At 39.1% G+C, this 18,924-nt stretch overlaps 2 protein-coding genes across 3 annotated transcripts in view; one reads left to right on the forward strand and one right to left on the reverse strand.

The window, feature by feature from the left end:
* Positions 1-18,924, forward strand: part of LOC106720732 (E3 ubiquitin-protein ligase HECW2) — an 86,351-nt gene that overhangs the window by 24,655 nt on the left and 42,772 nt on the right. The window contains exons 3-8 of one of the 2 annotated variants that reach the window (XM_045677787.1): positions 14,381-14,482; positions 14,561-16,672; positions 16,760-16,904; positions 17,118-17,337; positions 17,551-17,736; positions 18,420-18,560. In XM_045677787.1, the coding sequence (XP_045533743.1) occupies positions 14,381-14,482; positions 14,561-16,672; positions 16,760-16,904; positions 17,118-17,337; positions 17,551-17,736; positions 18,420-18,560 (2,906 nt within the window). Of the gene's footprint in view, positions 1-14,380; positions 14,483-14,560; positions 16,673-16,759; positions 16,905-17,117; positions 17,338-17,550; positions 17,737-18,419; positions 18,561-18,924 lie in introns of those variants that run through there. The other variant, XM_045677788.1, reaches the window with a different exon arrangement.
* LOC106720735 lies at positions 6,473-8,320 on the reverse strand. The gene is made up of 2 exons (XM_014515488.2): positions 8,150-8,320; positions 6,473-7,700 (listed from the first exon to the last, which is right to left on the reverse strand). The coding sequence occupies exons 1-2, from the start codon at positions 8,280-8,282 to the stop codon at positions 7,108-7,110; spliced, it is 726 nt and encodes a 241-aa protein (XP_014370974.2). The 5' UTR covers positions 8,283-8,320; the 3' UTR covers positions 6,473-7,107.

The raw sequence follows: 18,924 nt of genomic DNA on the forward strand, positions 1-18,924 counted from the left end.
ATGACGAAAAAAACTTACATTGATACCTACTTAATATAATCTTATACATAAAACTGTCGCCCGCGACTTCGTCCGCGCGCACTTAAAAAAAACTTAACAGGGGTATGAAAAATAGATGTTGGCCGATTCTCAGACCTACTCAATATGCTCACAAAATTTCATGAGAATCGGTCAAGCCGTTTCGGAGGAGTACCGGAACGAACATTGTGACACGAGAATTTTATATATAAGATTCTCATGTAACAATGTTAGTTACCGTACTCCTGCGAAAAGGCTTGACCGATTCTCATGAAATTTTATATTCATATTCAATAGGTCTGAGAATCGGCTACTATCTAATTTTCATACCGCTATTAAGTTTTTTTTAATGCGCGCGGATGGAGTCGCGGGCGACAGCTAGTTATTATATATGAAGATATAAGATATAGATAAAAAAATATTCCACCCCATGACGCGATATTGCATCGAGACAATCAAATTAGTCGATGTATCGAATAGCGAAATAATTTGTTAATGGATCACCGTTCAAATGAAGGTAATTGATAGTGGCTAAACCAACAAGGTAATATAAAGTACGAATATTTTTTGTTTGTTTTTTTGCGGTCTTTGACAAATTAAAACATTGAATGTAAGGCTAGTCAACTAACAGATCTGCGTGTGATATTCCATCCTTACGATACGTGTAAATATTAAGTATATTAAAAAAAAAACTTGAGAGGTGTCAAGGGACACCCGGATGGAACGAAGTTCCTTTCGATTAATTAGTGAAGGAACCAATGTTTATTCTATGAATAAAAAACTTAAGTCTTCACAAGAAGTACATTTTATTTCTATGAATTTTCGTTATATATTGTCACGTCGTTGCCATGGTGAAGTAGCGCTCATTCGTCGTTAACATACTTACTATAGCAAAAAGTGTCGTGACAACTTTTCGTAAGAATTTTTTCCGTCTAGCCCCCTTTCACAACGCGCGATAAGGAACTTCGTTCCAATACTTATAGGTACAAACAACATTGTAAACAACAAATGTTTATGTTCAGTCAAAGGACTACTGATTAAAATTCTCTCCACGTCGTATGAAACTTAACTCGAATATGCGGATCTATGAAAGTATGATCGCACGTCGATCGTTAAGATTGTGCACAAAACATTGGATGTATGTGGACCTCATGATTATAAAGTGACTAATGAGCGGCGTTGTAAAACATTCATATTGGTTGTTTCACACAAGGGCAGAACAGTGGACAGTGTAGTGTGATATCGTTTGCAAGCACACTCTCTGTCAAAACAGTACTGACCCGGTAGAAAGTCAAAATGTATAGGAATGAATATGTGACAAGCACGTTACTGTACCGTAAATTTTTGTCTTTTCGATTAGCAATATCGATAATTACAAGTCATTTTATTTACGGGGTTGTTCTTGTTGTGCGTTCGACTGCACTGCACTGTCTTTCCTGTATCACTGTGCCCTCGTGTGAAACTGCCTTAATTCGATCGACGGCGGGTGTTCTCAAAGGGTCTGTCAGTGGGTGGTCTGCTTGCAAGGTCGGCCTTGAAACATTCATAGGTTGCGGCGACGTGAGGAACATATCGAGAGCACAGTCTCCACAGCCACTATGATAATGAGCCCCCCGCCGGGTGCACATCGGTACGGCTGAATTAATTCACGCCGCGATTGGATGTCACAATCATTACACATTATGACAGCCATACACGGACAGCTTTGCAGTCAACAGCAGCCTCTTGAAGTCAGCGCTACTGGCAGCTTTAGTTTTTAGTGACAACAATTCTGCTTGAAGTTGTCGGTATACGGTGGCCCTTATTAAGCTTTCCTTCTTTGTAACTCGAGCCAATAACGATTAATTAATTACCTTTGCAACTAAGTTTTAATAATAAGTAAAGCGTTTATACAGCGTAATATATAAGGTAGAGTATACAAATTGTATTTTTAATTATGATTGGCATTTAATACAAATAAAAATATAACTACAATCAAAGAATTACATGCGTTGTTTTTAAAGCAAAGTTTCATTGATAATTATATCACTCACGGTTGTTTCCGACATTATGAATTTGTTTACTTTAATGAAAAAAAAAAACATTTCCTTGAAGTGGATGCTGTAAAATATTATGAGCTATATTAACCGGTTTTAGTCAACATAAGAACTATTTGGCTACTTGTTAATAGTCGCAAATATACAGTTAAATTATTAACCGTGAGTTTCTGAGACAAAAAACCCCTGTTTAAAACATATTGTTATCTCTGTTTTGTTAAAAATAATGACAGAGATGACGATATCTATATATATATATATATATATATATATATATATATATAAAAGAAAGTCGTGTTAGTTACACTATTTATAACTCAAGAACGGCTGAATCGATTGGACTGAAAATTGGTGGGCAGGTAGCTTAGAACCAGGAAAAGGACATAGGATAATTTTTACCCCGTTTTCTAATTTTTTTTCCGCGCGGACGGAGTCGCGGGTAAAAGCTAGTGTTTTATATAGAGATTTTGGTCTGAGAAACAAATGGTTAAAACTGATTTGTATTATGGATAGTTCCATGTTTTGTAACAAAAACAAGTGTGAAATTTTGTATATATGTAACTTAGTTGAAACGATTCTTGCATCACCGTTCAATTGGACTTTGATTGTGCAATTTTGTAACACAAATTTTTATGTAGGCTTATTTCCGGTACTTCCGGAATACGCTAACTGTGCACACTGTCGAAATAATAATTACTTTGCATATAACAAATGACACATTTGAACTAATTACGTACATTAAACATGTATTTTGCGTTTTTTCAGTTTGAAATTATTCTATACTTTTCAAAAATTTTCAACTATACGCAAACATGACGTAATTGTATCTTAGAAGAGTGACATATACAGCTTGTTTGTCTGAAAGTCGTTAGTGTGATGTGAGGACAATTCGGACACTTAATTAAGTGTCGCGATAGTGTAAGTAAAGGAGCGGCATAAGGTTTCCGTAATATTAGCCGACTGGCGGTTGCTAATGGCGAGGTCTGTGTGTGTATTTACACCAAAGCCTTTTAAAAAATGTTTTTCGAAAATTTGATGTTGATAGCGAATCCCTTTCACATTACTACTACCACCGCGTTCTTTAATAATCAACTATGAGATTATAGCCTTTCTATTAAGTAATGCTACAAAACAGCATTTAATCCAAACTAAAATATTCCTAAATCCGTTAAAAGACATTGTTTTATACGTGGCATTATCGCATAAGCGGAAGTAAATTGCGAGATAGAACCCGCGGTAGATGTCTTTTGTGAGAATGCAACGCTCCAGTTACGACCAAAGCCGTTACTTGAGACTTTACGCTCACTTGTGCAAGAGAAGTAACACTGGCAGCAGTCATACATGTAATAATTTTGTTCTTTGCATTAACAACTGCCGCATTATGAGACATTTAATGGTGATTTACACGTTCACCTTATGTATTTTTCTCTAACTAAAGCCTGGGTTGCTTTATGCCAGTACAGTAGGATAGTACCACTGGCTTTACATAGACTGTATGGGTACACTGACGCCAATTAGTGTTAACACTATGCCAGTTGCATGCCAGTACTGATTTTAAAAGATAGTACTACTGTACTGGCATAATGTAAACCAGGCACAAATCTACATTATGTTGCTTAGTAACCATCAAACGGCTGATGCTCGTTTGCTCCATTATCATATAAAAAATAACCTCGAAAACATTTCCCAATATAAACAAGCTATTGTTCTTTTTTAATGCAACGCAATTCTCGGTGGTTACAGCTGAGAGCTAACGTATAGGAATCTTTTATTGTACGACATTCTCACAGTGTTAATTAAAACTTAAGCTCGATCATTGTTTAAAATTTTTTGTCATTGTTACTTTGTAGAGACGAGTTGTAAACTATTTCTCACATACACACAGGATTGCTTCTTCGTTTGAGTTTTAAAAAAAATACCGTTCTATTCTTATTAGAATAAGGCGGAAATCCTTTTCGATGACTCTTGACATTTGTAAAAGCATTACGGTTAAAGGCAACAAGACTATTTTATAAACTTTGGCGTTTATCGATTGTTTTTCATTGGACAGGAAGTGCGTGAGAGAATTCGACCCAACGTCCTTATATTCAAACGACGGTGTGACTGCTGATTGCATTTTGTTTATGGGAAATCGGTTTGTTAACACATTTGGTTATAATCTGTTAAATTATATTACATTTTATCCATCGATTCCTTTATAATATTGGTTTTATTACCGGAATTAACACTTCTGGGCGGACAAATGCCATATCTATTTTGAAGCCTAGAAATACATTTTGAACAGTTGTAGTTTTTTTTCGGATGGTACTATTTTTTGTTAGTCAAATAGTCACCCGTCTAGTTTGCGTAAAGCTGTCTAATTTAACCGTCAGAGGTCGAGCATACGGCCGTACGTTTGGAGCGTTTTGTATTCATTTCGCGGAGGTAGAGGTCGTTCGACCCGGCTCTAGTCCCATGCTCGTTACGCTTTTGCATGCCGTCCGCCGCCGCCGGAATCCCCCATTCCTGGAGCGTTTCGTTATTGGCAAAACGAAAGCATCGCGCCCATGAATTTTTATAGCGCGCCAGGTTATTTCTGACGTAGTGTGTTACTTCCGTATCTAAATATATTTTTCATTGAAATTATTTTTTTTTGAATGTTCATGAAGGTTTAGTTGTTATTATGTTTTTCAAGAGTTAAAACTTTAAGTTAGTTTACTATACTTTGTATTCATTCAATAACCGGTCGATGTCAAACGAGATGTCGCAGGTGATGTTTCCATAAAATATGCGGATTTCTTGGTCCGACAACCTAATCGCTTTATTATATTATATATTACAAGCGATTATAATCTATACGTCCTTGTAATAAGTTAAAAAGTCGTTTGAAGGTATGATGTTGGAAGGTATGATGTTGGAAGGTATGGGTTTTGCTAGCGGTTGTTAGAATCTGTAATGGCAGCGGTGTAACGGTGGGCCGGCCGTGCAGACGTGACTCGCGACTTCGATTCTCCAGAGGTGCGAAATTTTGATGTTATCGAATGACATTGTGACGTATCTTAATGTTAATTTTCGGGCCTGCTTTTTACAATCTTTTATAACGTGCTACCAAAACACAATCAGGTTTTATTCAAGAATTGTAGCGATAAAGAAATTTTATAATATACGTTTAAATTTATGTAGATTGTGATAGTGTTAGCTTGCACTTGTAACTAACTCTACTAATTCAATAACTTCAAATACAAAATACTAGGTATTATTGTAGGTAGGTATTAACATATTATGTTTGTCTATTAGCTTAAAACACAAATATTTTCTATACCCTTGACCTTTCCACACGAAGTGCCTCCTCGCTGAGTAGAGTGCAACTCGATGCAGTACAAGCATATTTGCACAAACGCAGTTGCACAATTGTGCCGAACGGAACTGCTGTGTCCTGATAATTACACACATTTGCATAACTATGTAGGACTGCATTCGTTACTAAAATTCGATATTTCGCTTTATAGATCTGTTTACAACACACATACATACGTATGTATGAAAGTAATTTGATATTCGATATATGAATGGTCGCTTTGCTCTCTGGTAAGCGGATTTAAAGGTACGATTTCACTGCTGGCTAGAGCGGAAACAAAACACTAACACTTGTTGAATTACTTTACTATTGCAACCTGTTTTCTTATTATTCTTGATCATAAGTTCAATGCTTATACTGGTCTTAACATTATATTGAATTTGTACGTAACAAGTGCGGAACTTACCCGACATTTTATTTTGGATAGAGATTACTGAGAACTACGATGCCAGCAATGAAGAATTCTTTATTCCACATATTGACAACAAGTTGCAGGTTAAAACAGAATCTCATCGACATTTTAAAAATGCATCGTTTAAAATTCTCATTTATGTGTCTCTGAGTTTCGTGGGTGCTTGTGGAGCCAGTCTGCTCGTTTCGGAGCTCCGTTTGTCGCGCGACAGGTTGGCGGATGTAGGTGTCGGCAAATATTAGCAGTTACCTAATTCCGTACCGGTAGACGTGTTTACTTTATTGGCTAACTGTCGTTGTTATAGTCTTACCTGTACTCGACGACCGGGTGGGTAGATTTTATTGAAATTTTATTGTTAGTCTCACTCAAAGTGTGTCGCGAAATTGTTATTGGTAGCAGATATGAATAAATTTGGTATATATTGATTTTTACTTACGTAATACATGTAGTGTTTGTCTTATGAAGTTTTCTTAATTCGGCAAGAGCGACTGTTATAGTTTACGTATGTCATTTACAGTGCTCCAAATAAGTTCTTATTGAGTGTGGGTTGAGACGATTATGTTGTTTCTCCTATACACAAGTCAATTAAAGTAAGGTTGTACCAATTAGCATTTTGTGATATCACATTTTAAATTCGAAAAACTTACAAATGTATGACGACAGAATTGTTTAATTCAAAACTTGAAATCTCAAATAGCATATGTTAAAATTCCCTTTCTCCTGTTTTAACCTCTTCAAGTTCAATTTAAAATTTGCTATTAGCTCCTGCACACCGTCTTAATGAGCTTAGGTGTTTACTTGTCCCGATGACAGGCTGACAACTCACCGTATTACCTGTAACACTTGGTCGGTTTTCTTAACAATGCATTCTTCTCGGTTCATCGACACCGAGTGACGATATTCAAATACTAGCCGATGACGTCACAACGCGGCCGAGAGTTCCGCCGTAGCGCAAGGTCGGCCGCCCGCGCCGATCAATGGAACCTCTCCCTTCCCCCCGCCACCACTACCACCACACAACTATCAAATCGATCAATGGAGTACACGTGGCGATCGATACTATGTAAATTCGAATGCACACACACTATCGAGATGCTTTCGAGTATGTAATTTCAATAAAATTAGATCGCTCAATTGGTTTTTGTAAATTCATATTAGGTACACTCGTGAAGGAATGGTTAAAACAATCTGATACAATTGGCAAATGTTACAACTTAATAACGCATAAGGAAAGAATCATAAAAATTGTTGTCCGCAAAGTTACATTTAATATTTCTACTTAGAAAAAAAAATAACTGGAAAGATCAATTACTTGTGGACGGCCTGCTCAGTATTTCTAATTCCAAATTCGAGACTACTTCAAATATTTTGGCTTTTGCTATAACTCTGTCTTTTGGTGGAAAAGATCGCACAGTGCTGACAATCCCAGCCATAAATTGTTCAATATCATCGAGCGGTGGAGAATTTTTCATAAAGTCTATTAAATACTTCATTGGTAAAGCGCTAGGTATATCATCAGGTCTTTCGTCTCCTTTAGGCTTTGTCTGAGGGTATTGAGTTGGCGACGGTGATGATGCTGGCAGTGTACCATCAGATTGTTGAGTAACCTCTGGTGTAGATAGCAGCGTATCACTTTCTTCCCAAAGTTCCACTTTCAGTGTATTAGCAATATCCCCTTCTTCGTAAACGTTGTCAACACAATCAAAAGATGGTGCTTCTGAAATTTGACATGAAGTAGGCCTTTCCTTCATGTGTGGTAACAAAAAAGACATTTTATCTTCATACTTCCATTTCTTTTTGGGAACACTAGCCATCCCACTTTCACTATCTCTCCTTTTCCTTACAGAACGCCTGTAAGCATCCCGCAGCAGTGCCCATGCTTTTTTACATTCTCTTGCTGAAACAAAGAATTCAAGACCATACTTAATTAAAATAATTCTTTAATGTCCGGATGATTCAGTATCAATATAATATTTTACAGTTTATAATTATATTAAATAACAAAAAAGCTTGTAGAAAGTGTATATCGATGGCTCCTACGAATAAGGGCCAATGTGAAAATTGACAACTTTACAGGAGAGGTTCTCAAAGTTTCAACCATATAAGAAAATAGGCCGCATACGGTCTTTAACTTCAGCAAAAAAATAACATTTACACCTGTAAATGTTTATTTTGTTTAGAGCATGTTGTTAACTAAACTAAGAGGTAGCTTTTAATACAAAAAAAAGTAAAATACACCAATTTGTTACTTTGGCGCTTAAATATTATATTGCCGACTCGTTCAGATATGAACCGCACAGAAACTATAGTTGTTCTGTAAATGCGTAAAATAAAATAATCATTTACCGTTCCTTTGAAGTTTTATTCCTATTTCGTTCCACGCCTGTTCCTTTTTCTGATTGTCACTGTAATTCTTATTATTTAAATCATAAAGGTATTTGTATTTTTTCACGATTTGTATGAGCTTTTCATTATCCATAACAATAGAAAACAAAATACGTCAGCGCGGTCCCGATACTTTATTCACATTGCGCAGGGACTACTAGCTGCAAGCTACAGACACGTACAGACATTGATCGCACAGATTAAAAATATACCTTCTGTGCGGCTGACGTCCGGCCACGACGCACGTCTGTCCGCGTCTGCGCGGCCGTATTGAGATACGTTACACGCTGTATAGATTAATATTATTTTGTCTGCCACGATACGTGTCTGTCACGCTCGTTGTCTCTCTGTATTTTACAATACGAAAGGTTAGGCGAGGACTATCCATCAATCGGTGGACAATGTCGGGCCGATTGTTTATCGGTGTCGCCTCATGTCGCCTCATGCGTGCCGGTCACTGATAATGGACAGTTAAATGCCCTATTAGAGATGATGCAATTGAGTGGCACTCACGGTACATATGGCCCAGTTCGGTCCGACGCCTACGCCCCCTAGCGTCAATCTATGGTCTTATCTTCGCCTATTCACTTTTCTAACCCTTGAAATCTATAAATAAACCCTTGATATCGCGCTGCTTGGAAATTATAGCTTTTGCTTTGTTTCGTTTCAAAAGTGCAAGTTGAAGTTACAGTCAGCTAATGCTGTCTGCCTTTGCAGTCTTTGCCTGTCTCGTTCTGCGAAGCCACATCTTAATAGCACGATAAAATGTTTTGTATACAATTTATATCTATTAAAATAAGCCAATATTGTATTAAACCTTCGTTCATTCATAAAAAATAAAAGATAAATAATACCTAGACGCAAAAGTAAGTTTCTCTTGTTCATAGGTTTAAAGTTATAGGTATACCATAACAGACCGTAGCTATAGATGGTCATAACGGGTGTCTGTGCTTCTCTGTGCCCTTACTAGGCAAGTGGTTCTCGTTCACGCCGACAGCTAGGTCGTTAAGTCTATAATTAGCCCTTATGATGAACCGTACAATGGCCAAAGGTTGAATAACGAAGGCTTCGACGCCGGAGACACTGATGAATCACTAGATTAGACCTTGTTACGTCTAAATATGTGGATATCACCATCTTGTCGGTTATATAGTCTATGCAGCTGTACTTTGTTTAAATTGAATTTTTAAGGCAAACAATATTTTGTCTTTGACGGAGGGTGGCAAGTTAATATGACATTGCACGATCCATTACGATATTTTAATCAAGCTATTTCATACATCTCTATCAACCGTCATATTTTGAATTCACTCCCTTCTTACGCATGTCCTCTTTCACACAATCCATCCATACTTTCTTTATTATTATTTATTTATAATACAGTGTTAACCTTGGAAATACAACTATGTCCCACAAAATTATTTAAATATAATTTAACTGTAGGATCAAAAATTATTTTTAAATTTAAACTAATCTTATATATATAAAAGAAAGTCGTGTTAGTTACACTATTTATAACTCAAGAACGGCTGAATCGATTTGACTGAAAATTGGTGGGCAGGTTAGAACCAGGAAACGGACATAGGATATTTTTTACCCCGTTTTCTATTTTTTATTCCGCGCGGACGGAGTCGCGGGTAAAAGCTAGTATAGAATAAAAGTAAATAAGTTAACTTAATTAAAATTAAAATAAATTTAAGGAAAGTATAAATTAAATGAGTAATGAGTATTTGGTTTTTCTTTACCTTTGTAGCCATCCACATTCAATGTTGTTACTATTTTGTTTGTGTGTATTAATTCAAGCTGTATGTAATACACACATATATAGAACTGTTTCACACTGAATTATTTCGCTGTACGCATTGCTTTGCATGATATACGATCATCACGCTGAGTCACGCTGGATTTTAATAAGCAATCCGCGGAAAAATATCCAAGGACTTGAGCCGCTTCGTTTGTCTTCTAAGAAATTTCGTCACCGCTTCTGTGGAAGCCTTCCTTTCGGTCTCCTCTCTAGTGTCCAATACTGCTGTTATCCTGGTGTATATAAAGTTTTCCTGTCTTTTGAGATGTATCACTTTAAAAATAATTTATTACCCTTTGTTTCGCACGTATCACAAGGTGGTAATGTTATTCGCGGCCATGTAATCTATATATATAAAAGAAAGTTTTGTTAGTTACACCATTTATAACTCAAGAACGGCTGAATTGATTTGACTGAAAATTGGTGGACAGGTAGCTTAGAACCAGGAAACGGACATAGGATAATTTTTACCCCGTTTTCTATTTTTAATTCCGCGCGGACGGAGTCGCGGGTAAAAGCTAGTTTATATTAATTCAATTTCGACCACTTTTTCTTTTAATACGTTGTACTGTGTGAATATGTGGAGAAGTGCGCAGCATCGTTCTACGCGCGTCGTTGTTTTATCTCGTAGGTGTTAAATGGACAATGTCGTCAAAGCGACGTTTTAAATTCCAATATCCGGTGCGATTTGTGCTGCTGCTGCGCCCTCAGGAATGTTAAGTGCTCGACGATCGTAAAATTAACCGGTCCTTAATGGTCCGCAAATGAATCAGGAGGTATTCGAAAAAAGCGTTTAACTTCGACCGATGATTAGTATGTGTTATTGATTGAGGATGTCCTTTATCTTCGCAAATGGAGTTATAGCTTACCTTTTTTTAGTTTTGTAGGTACGGGAAAAACTTTATTATTTTAACGATTCATTTGTGGTTTATGTGCTATAAAAATAATGTTGAAAACCTTAATCTTTTAAATATAATTGAACTTTAAGACAGTTAAAATTAATTATTTTTTGTTTTTATTTTGTGTCTAGTCAGAATGCAAATTTTGAATTCCTACGTAGCCTAGACTTCAGTATACCTAATCAGAAATTCTTAATCGACAAGTAAAATCGGAGCTAATCCCTCGTTGCACAAAGCGAAAATCTTTTTTCATTATAAAAAACTGTATGCAAGTCACGTGAAAGTTTGTAACTTGTAACAGAGTAAGCCCTCGCGTCATCGTCTCCTAATGACGTATCGAAATCGTCAAATCGTCACTTCGTTAATGGAGGTCTGTCATCGAGGCGACCCCTTTAAGCTCTCGCTTCCTCGCCTCCATATGTCACTGGGAGACAGATAACCGTGGCCCGTCATTGTGGATAAAATTACCCTCTGCTTGTCCCCTTCCGCGACAGATGGCTAACAAAAAACGTTCACGTAGAATCGATAGTGAGACGTTATACGTCAAGAGTGTAGATTACTCTTGACGTATGTGTAACGAAATCATTAAAGTATTGATGCCGTCTTAAATGGATCGAGCGGTCGACCGGACGCGTAACAATGCACTTTCACTATCTAAAGGAGATAAACAATTGAACTAGTTAATATTTAAAGAGCTGTTTATTTGTGAAAATATATAATTATTTCATAAGTTAGGTCGCATTCCGAAGACCACTATATGGGATAGTAGGATCTTAAGATCAGTTCTATTAAGTCTAGAATGAAATGAACTAGTAGTTATTATATCCAATAGCTTCTTTAACAGATAATCTTTGGTTTAAGTGGAATATAGGACTTCTAACTTAGACACTCAGTTTCAATGATTCTTACATAATATCAACATGTGAGGTGTCATACTGGCGTGTGAATTAGAAGGGGACCGTCACTTAAAAAGATATTAGAGTGCATAAAAAAGCTCGGTTATAACATTAGAAGCGTAGCGTAGGCGTAGCCGTGGCACTGGAGGGGTCGGCAGGCAGATGACCGCGCTTCGGGCTTCGGTTTAACTACTCGCTTCCGCCAAATGAACGATCACCAGTCGACTTCGCGTGACACATTGTTCGACGAACCGGCAACGTTTTTCGGAAACGCCCTTCCCGTGAATATTGACTGTCGAAAAATCTCTAATAAAAAAACATTATTTTTTAAGGAGTTCCGGAAGAGGATGCTCCTCCATGTTATGTAAGATAGCACACTAAAAGCTTCTTGGTTATTGGAGGTGGTAACATCTCGTTTTGTACTATTTTTCTTATCATGTTTTTTAAGCGATTCAGTGTGTGAAATTACACGTCCCTACGTCACAATTACGATAAAATGCATAAAACATCATTTCGTACATGTAAAAGAAAATCGCGAAGCAAAAAAGAATAGTGATTTTAAATAAGAAATGAAAAAAATTAGGCCATAAGTCATGATTAGATGAAGAATGTTAAAGTAAACTTTGATGCACGCTTCGGAGAAGTTCGCCGAATAACAGATGTTTCCTCTGCATTTTGTACGGCGCTTTGTCTTTTGCAAGGAGCACGGAGCATTCTACAAATAATGGAATCACTGTTATCTTGTTATATATTTTCTTTTCCAAGTCATTATTTCGTAACAGAGATGTTTGTTTGTAGCCTAATTTCGTTGATATTATTCATAAAGCTTCAAAACGCCTTAAGTTAACGGTTTAGCCTAATTTTAAGAACGTATATTGCTCTTTTTTTTACGAATACTTTTTAGAAACAATGTTTTTTTACTTACTAATTACAACTTTTACAGCTTTTGTGCTATTTTTGTGTACATTCTGATAGTTACGTACTAATAGAAGTCAACTTATTTTAATGGATATGTTGTACAGATAATCGATAATTATAATCGATTGTTTCATCTCCTATTTCCGTGTAATCGCCAACTAAATGCAAACGTAACGGAAAGGCGTAAGTGGATCTCTGGTATCCCCGCTGGCGGGCGGAAGTGCGCGGATGTTGCGTCAGCGCCGGAAGCAGACGCCCTCTGTGTCACCGCGCCGTCACCACGCGCACATCATCATGGGATCATTATCGTTGCGATTTTACACATAATCATTTAAATATGAATAACATGAAAGTAGATCTTAAAGCTTAATATTGTTGTTTATTGAATTCTCATACTATTCATATTGTATACTATATTCTTAAAGTTATCTACGAAATTTTATAAATTTTTATAACACGATGGGCACTATTTCTTCTATTATTTCTTCTTCTTCCGGTATTTTAAAGCAGATCTGAATCAATTTCTTTCCATTACTAAAATATATAAATTATTCTTAAATGTTTATTACCCACTTTGTCATCGAAACTGAGAACAACACGAAGCACACATTCATAACGAGCCGGCGGAAATGAGCGCCATTAAACAATATCCAAATCGCATTCATACTCAACAGTGAACGATGTCTCGAATCCGACAAAACGATGGAAAACAAATAATGTGCTACAAAAAAATAATGGTGGCAATCGATCACTCCCAACTCTGTGAGGTTGTAATTATTTCCGAACGGAAATGGATACGAGATAATTCTGCGATTTACTCCTACCCCTCCCTTCCCGCCGGGCGCCGAGTGCCATATAGACATAAATACATATTGTACCCTGGACCGCTTCAATGTTGCAGTGTAAACTTGTCGTTTGACGTCAGCGATTCCATCGAACACTTAATCAACTGCAATAACGTGCAGTTATATATTAATCCAATCAAAATATGTTAATAGCGGGCTCGGCTCCCGATGGCGCAGGAGTCGACTTCGCGGCGCGCAATTTATGATCATGTCTCTCCAATTAACTGGTGATTCGGCGGCTTTCATTATTTCGCGTAAAATGTGCGGGTTACTCCCGCATCCGGCGATTACGACTACAGTACCTACCTATAATTTGTGATGCGCTTGCGCCGAGCGCTGCCGACCGCCGATTTTTGTTAGATAAAAAACGGAAGGGTTCACCTTGCCCCGTTTCTGCGCGGTTTATTTGTTTGTTTTTGTTCGAGTCTTTTGCACCTGCCTTACGCTTTGTTTTTCCTCTTGCTCGTCCGCTTTAAATGAGATTTTGCCAGTCATATTTTTTACTAAGTTTTTACCCGTCGTTAATGCCGTACCCTCTTATTTATGCGCATTGCGTTTTATTGGTTTTCTTAGACTTATTTCGAAATTCGCTGACATTTTTATTCTGGTTAATGTTTTGAAATTAATTTACAGTTAATATACATGTTGTGTTTATGTATCCTCAATTATATTGTGAAGAAGATTATTCATGCAAAGAATTCGATCTTAATTGTATTAGAGCCACATTAGTGACGCACCAATAAATTTATCGTTTCGCATTTAATAACGGATAGTTTTTAATCGTTTTATCTTGTAACTGCGGTAATAATAAGTTTAAATGTTTGTTACAGAGTCGGCGGGCGTCGCAGGCGTGGTCGGGCGCGTGCCGGCGACCGGATGCGCCACCGGCGACATAATGTGGCTGCTTGATGAGCCCAATCAGCCCTATGAAGGTAATTATAGTGCCCTTACACATAGTGCCCTTGTTCACCTAACGTGTCATGTACTCATGTTTTATTAATATTTTTCAGATTGCGAGCAGCTCCTCTGCTTCCGGTATTACAATGGCGAGAGCGACGACTGCGTGGCGGAATCCTCAGCACTCCCGCCACGCTTCAAAGTCGACCTCAAGAAACTGCCTCTTCGTCTTAAAGAGGGTATTTCAAGGAAACGGAGCGGCGACCGCGTGTCGCCTTTCTCATATAACAATGAGAGCTTCGAGATGAACTCCGAGAACGTCCCCCAAGTGGAGCACGTGTCCGGCACCAACCAAGACATCAAGCATCTCAGCGACAATGTCAACAAATGCTCAATTAGCGCTTTAGCGAGTAGCGAGAACAAACTCGAACAATCAAAATGTGATCCTAGCAAATGTTTTATTAGTAACATAGGTAATGAATCTCAGTCTGTAAGTAGTGAATTTCATCGTGCTATAGAATGTAGGCCGACGTCTTCGGGGGTAAAGAAAAAGTATCCACCCCCCGTCGACACCGCCGGCTGTATGACTTTGAATGGCGTCAAAAAGAAATCGAAAACGAATAGCGGCTTTGATTCGCCCACTTCGCCCGAAACCGAGTATTATAAAATATGGTCGCCAAAGAATCCTTGCAAAATAATGAAATTCGTATATGACGTGGAAGGTGCTAACGTGCCAAATGATGCGGAAAAATCTCCGGTACCTCCCCTGCCGCCGAGACAATCGCACAAGCCGTTGGAGAGAATGCACGCATTGTCTCCGCCGCAGGTACCGAGACACAGAAAGCCGAAAAAACTCACAAAGCCCGAAGACGCGTTCACGTTCGAGTTGATAGACACAGATGAACAGTTTTTTACCGATAAAAATATTAATCATTCGTCTGTTCTACAAGGAGGAATTAATGATTTCAGACCGGGGGAGTTTTTTTCCGGTAAACAGGTAGCTATGTCCTCGACTACTAGTTTTTGGAGAGAGGGTCAGAATGTGGCTCCTCTGGCGACCCCGGAAACCGATGGCAGCTTATGCGAGTCGACTGTATCTTCCATGAAATTATCTAAGTTAAACGAAGATAGAAAAACAAACGATGTACCTGGTTCACCTAGTGTAAGTAGAAATAAAATTATGTTTATAAAAGATATTGGACCTGATAATTATATAACGACGACGTTTGCTCGAAAAGACAAGCCAAATGTCATCAGCGACGTCGTAGATGGATCAAATCCAACGCCAAATTACTCAAAGTCTGAAGAAAAAGCTCAGAATACTTTTATAAATGATATTAGTAATCATTCGGAATTCGAAGATGATAACAGAAACCAAATAGAAGAGAAGGAGATAACGGTTATGAAAGGACACAAGCCGCTGACGAGGCAAAGCTCCGGACGCGCAAACACGCCCACCATGATGACTGCTTTTTTAAATTCTTCACACATCGATGGGCCGAGTAGAGAAGTGGACAATAATAGTTCGAATGCTCCCAGTTCCTGCAACTCTTCACATTCGGGTTCACCTGTTGACGAAACTAGCAAGGCATTTCCTAGCGTGGGCACGATGATTATGAATCGCAAATACTCGTGCGACAGTTCAACGCCGAAACATTCTAGTCTACCTCGACATTTACTTAAGAACCTTGGCTGCGAAGGAACCCCTAAACATTCACCGCATAAAACAGCTAATGTTTCAAAAAATCTGGAGAGTCCGTCGAGGCCTCATCCGAGAGTATTATCAAGGGTTGCAGCGCTGGCGGGGTCAGCGACGCCCCAGTGCCCCCCGACGCCGACGCACCACGCGCGAAGACCTAGGCCTCTTCCGCCGCCAGATTTACATCCTCCTCCCATACAAAACGCGGAGAATTTCGAAATGGTAGAATTTACAAGCGAGCTAAGAACATCTGAGATTAGATCTCCAAATCTGGAGTTTGTGAATAGCAATCACTTCACGATCGTGCACGCTGGGCCCCCGGATGACGTGGTGCTGAGGAGGCCGCCGGCCGACGACAGCGACGACAACGACAACGCGCTCGCTTCGCCCACACCGCTGCGTCACATGGCGGGTATCAGGCTGCCCTCCATACCGGAGCGTGCCTCCCGACAGATGGCGCTCACTGGAGATTTTCCCGCCAATATGATTGGAGGGATTATCGAGTGTGAAGAACCTTTACCTGCAGGTGGGCAACACCTTAGATTTCACACTAATCGCCGTTTATTGTTTTAACCATACCAATTTAATAATGGATGTTATTTGCATATTGCAGGTTGGGAGGCGCGTATGGACAGCCACGGGCGCGTTTTCTACATCGACCACGTAAACCGTACGACGACGTGGTCGCGGCCCGGCGCTAACGGCAGCGCGCCTCGCTCGCCCGCCCCCGAGGTGCAGCGTCGACAACTCGATAGGAGGTTATTATTACACTTACAATAAAAAACCATATATTTAATAAAAAACAACAAAAAACTATACTTTACGTTTTTACATCAAAGTGCTGTGGATACATGAAAATATAAAACTATGGTGAGTTAATCAAAATTGACGGTTTAGGACATTTGTTGTTTGCAAAGCGCATTAATATAGTCTATAGAGTTAATTATTAACAAGGAGCGTATATCTTTCAGATACCAGTCAATCCGGCGGACGATGACGCGCACGCAGTTGGGCGACGAGGCGAGCACGCCGGCGGCGGCGGGTCCGTCGCGCGCGCCCCCTGCACTCCCTGCACCCCCCGCGCCCGTCGTACCCACCGCGCCCGCCGCGCCCACCGCACCCACCGCGCCGCACCCCGCCGCTGAGTTCCTCGCCAGACCGGACTTCTACTCCATATTACATATGAACCAGGTACGGAGTTAATATCTTAACAATGTAACAAAATATACTTAAAGTTTAAAATAAATTTTTTCGATGGCAACACTTAACACTCCAGTTCACTACAATGAACTTATAAAATTTCAAACCATTTTCTTTCCCAAACGATATTAATTAGTAAACATAAAGAATTTGCATGCATGTAAAACTTAGCAACTTTTTCAGAAAGATTATAACTGTTTCCAGGAAGCGTCCGCACTGTACAACGGCAACTCAACTCTGAAGCACATGATATCAAAGATCCGTCGCGACATCTTCTCCTTCGAGCGATATCAGCACAACCGCGACCTCGTGGCGCTCGTCAACATGTTCAGCGAGCAGGACCGCGACCTGCCGCTCGGCTGGGACACCAAGCTCGACCGCAATGGAAAGGTAACGCTATTGCACACTCTTAAAGTACATTATTGTATGACCATGGAGGAGACTAAAGTTAGAAAGGATAGGTTTAAGTACGTGGACATTTTCTGGCAAAAAATAGTCTATCCCTACATTATTACGTTACTTTATGTGTTCAGTTTGTTACAATCGATAAATGAGGCATATAAGAGAGATTATTTTAGTAAACCGTCCCAGATCGCCTTATACCATCCAGATTGATGAAATACTCAACACATGAGAAGTCCGTGGTCTCTGTCTACCCCTCTAGGCTGTGTTGTTGCTGTATTAATTTAGTACTACACATTCCGCGTGTAAGTAAGTGTCTTTAACACAGGAAACGGTTAAAACACTCACGTACATTTGTCCGGTGTCGGCACCAACTAGTTTCTAGCCCTTCGGTGGCCTTACATCAGGGTGAGTGGGACTGGTATTATTACGGCGGACTTGGCCCGTCATCTTGAGGGGACGGGATACCAAAGCGTCAATGGTGTTGTTCAAGTTTCAAGGACAAATGTACGTGAGTGTTTAGCCGTTTCCTATGTTAGTTAATGATAATGTCTCACGAAAGTTTCAATAGTGTAAGTGTCTGTTAGTACAGTTGTGTAATGTGTACAAAGATGTGTAATGTGTACAAAGATGTGTAACGTGTAGAAAGATGTGTAATGTGTAACGTGTAGCGTTTCTTCGTGGACCACGTGCTGCGGCGCACCACGTTCATGGACCCGCGAGTGCCGCGCGCCGCCCGCGCCCCCGCCCGCCCCGCGCGCCCCGCCGCCACCTACTCCCCGCTGCCGCAGCGACGTCGTCTGCACGAACAGGCACGATACCTCACAACACTCGCTCTACCACTACATTATGCTTTTATTCCTCTAAATTATGTAGCTTTTTTTACTGACTGCGAGATAGGCAAAGAAATTAGGCCGAAATTAAAACGGCTATTTCATATGTCTAAAAATATCCTGTCTCGAATGGTGTAATAGTTTAGGAGTCATTAAAGTTCTTCTCTCAAAAAAGTAAGATCTAATTATGTTTAAAATAGATATCGTCGATGACCAATGACATCGACTAGCAAATTAAAAATAGACCTTGATTTATAAGACTACTAGCGCCATCTGTTACAAAAAGTATGTTATAATTTTAGCATTTTCATAAACTATTTTATTTTATAAAAGCGTATTTTTC

This window comes from Papilio machaon, chromosome 4 (genome assembly GCF_912999745.1).
Source record: "Papilio machaon chromosome 4, ilPapMach1.1, whole genome shotgun sequence".
NCBI classification, from domain to species: domain Eukaryota; kingdom Metazoa; phylum Arthropoda; class Insecta; order Lepidoptera; family Papilionidae; genus Papilio; species Papilio machaon.

Excerpts from the sequence above, each read along its gene's own strand:
- LOC106720735 (XM_014515488.2), bottom strand. The coding sequence starts at position 8,282 with ATGGATAATGAAAAGCTCATACAAATCGTGAAAAAATACAAATACCTT. Across the intron at positions 7,701-8,149 it reads AATAAAACTTCAAAGGAACG|CAAGAGAATGTAAAAAAGCA; the intron begins GTAAATGATTAT and ends TCTTTGTTTCAG.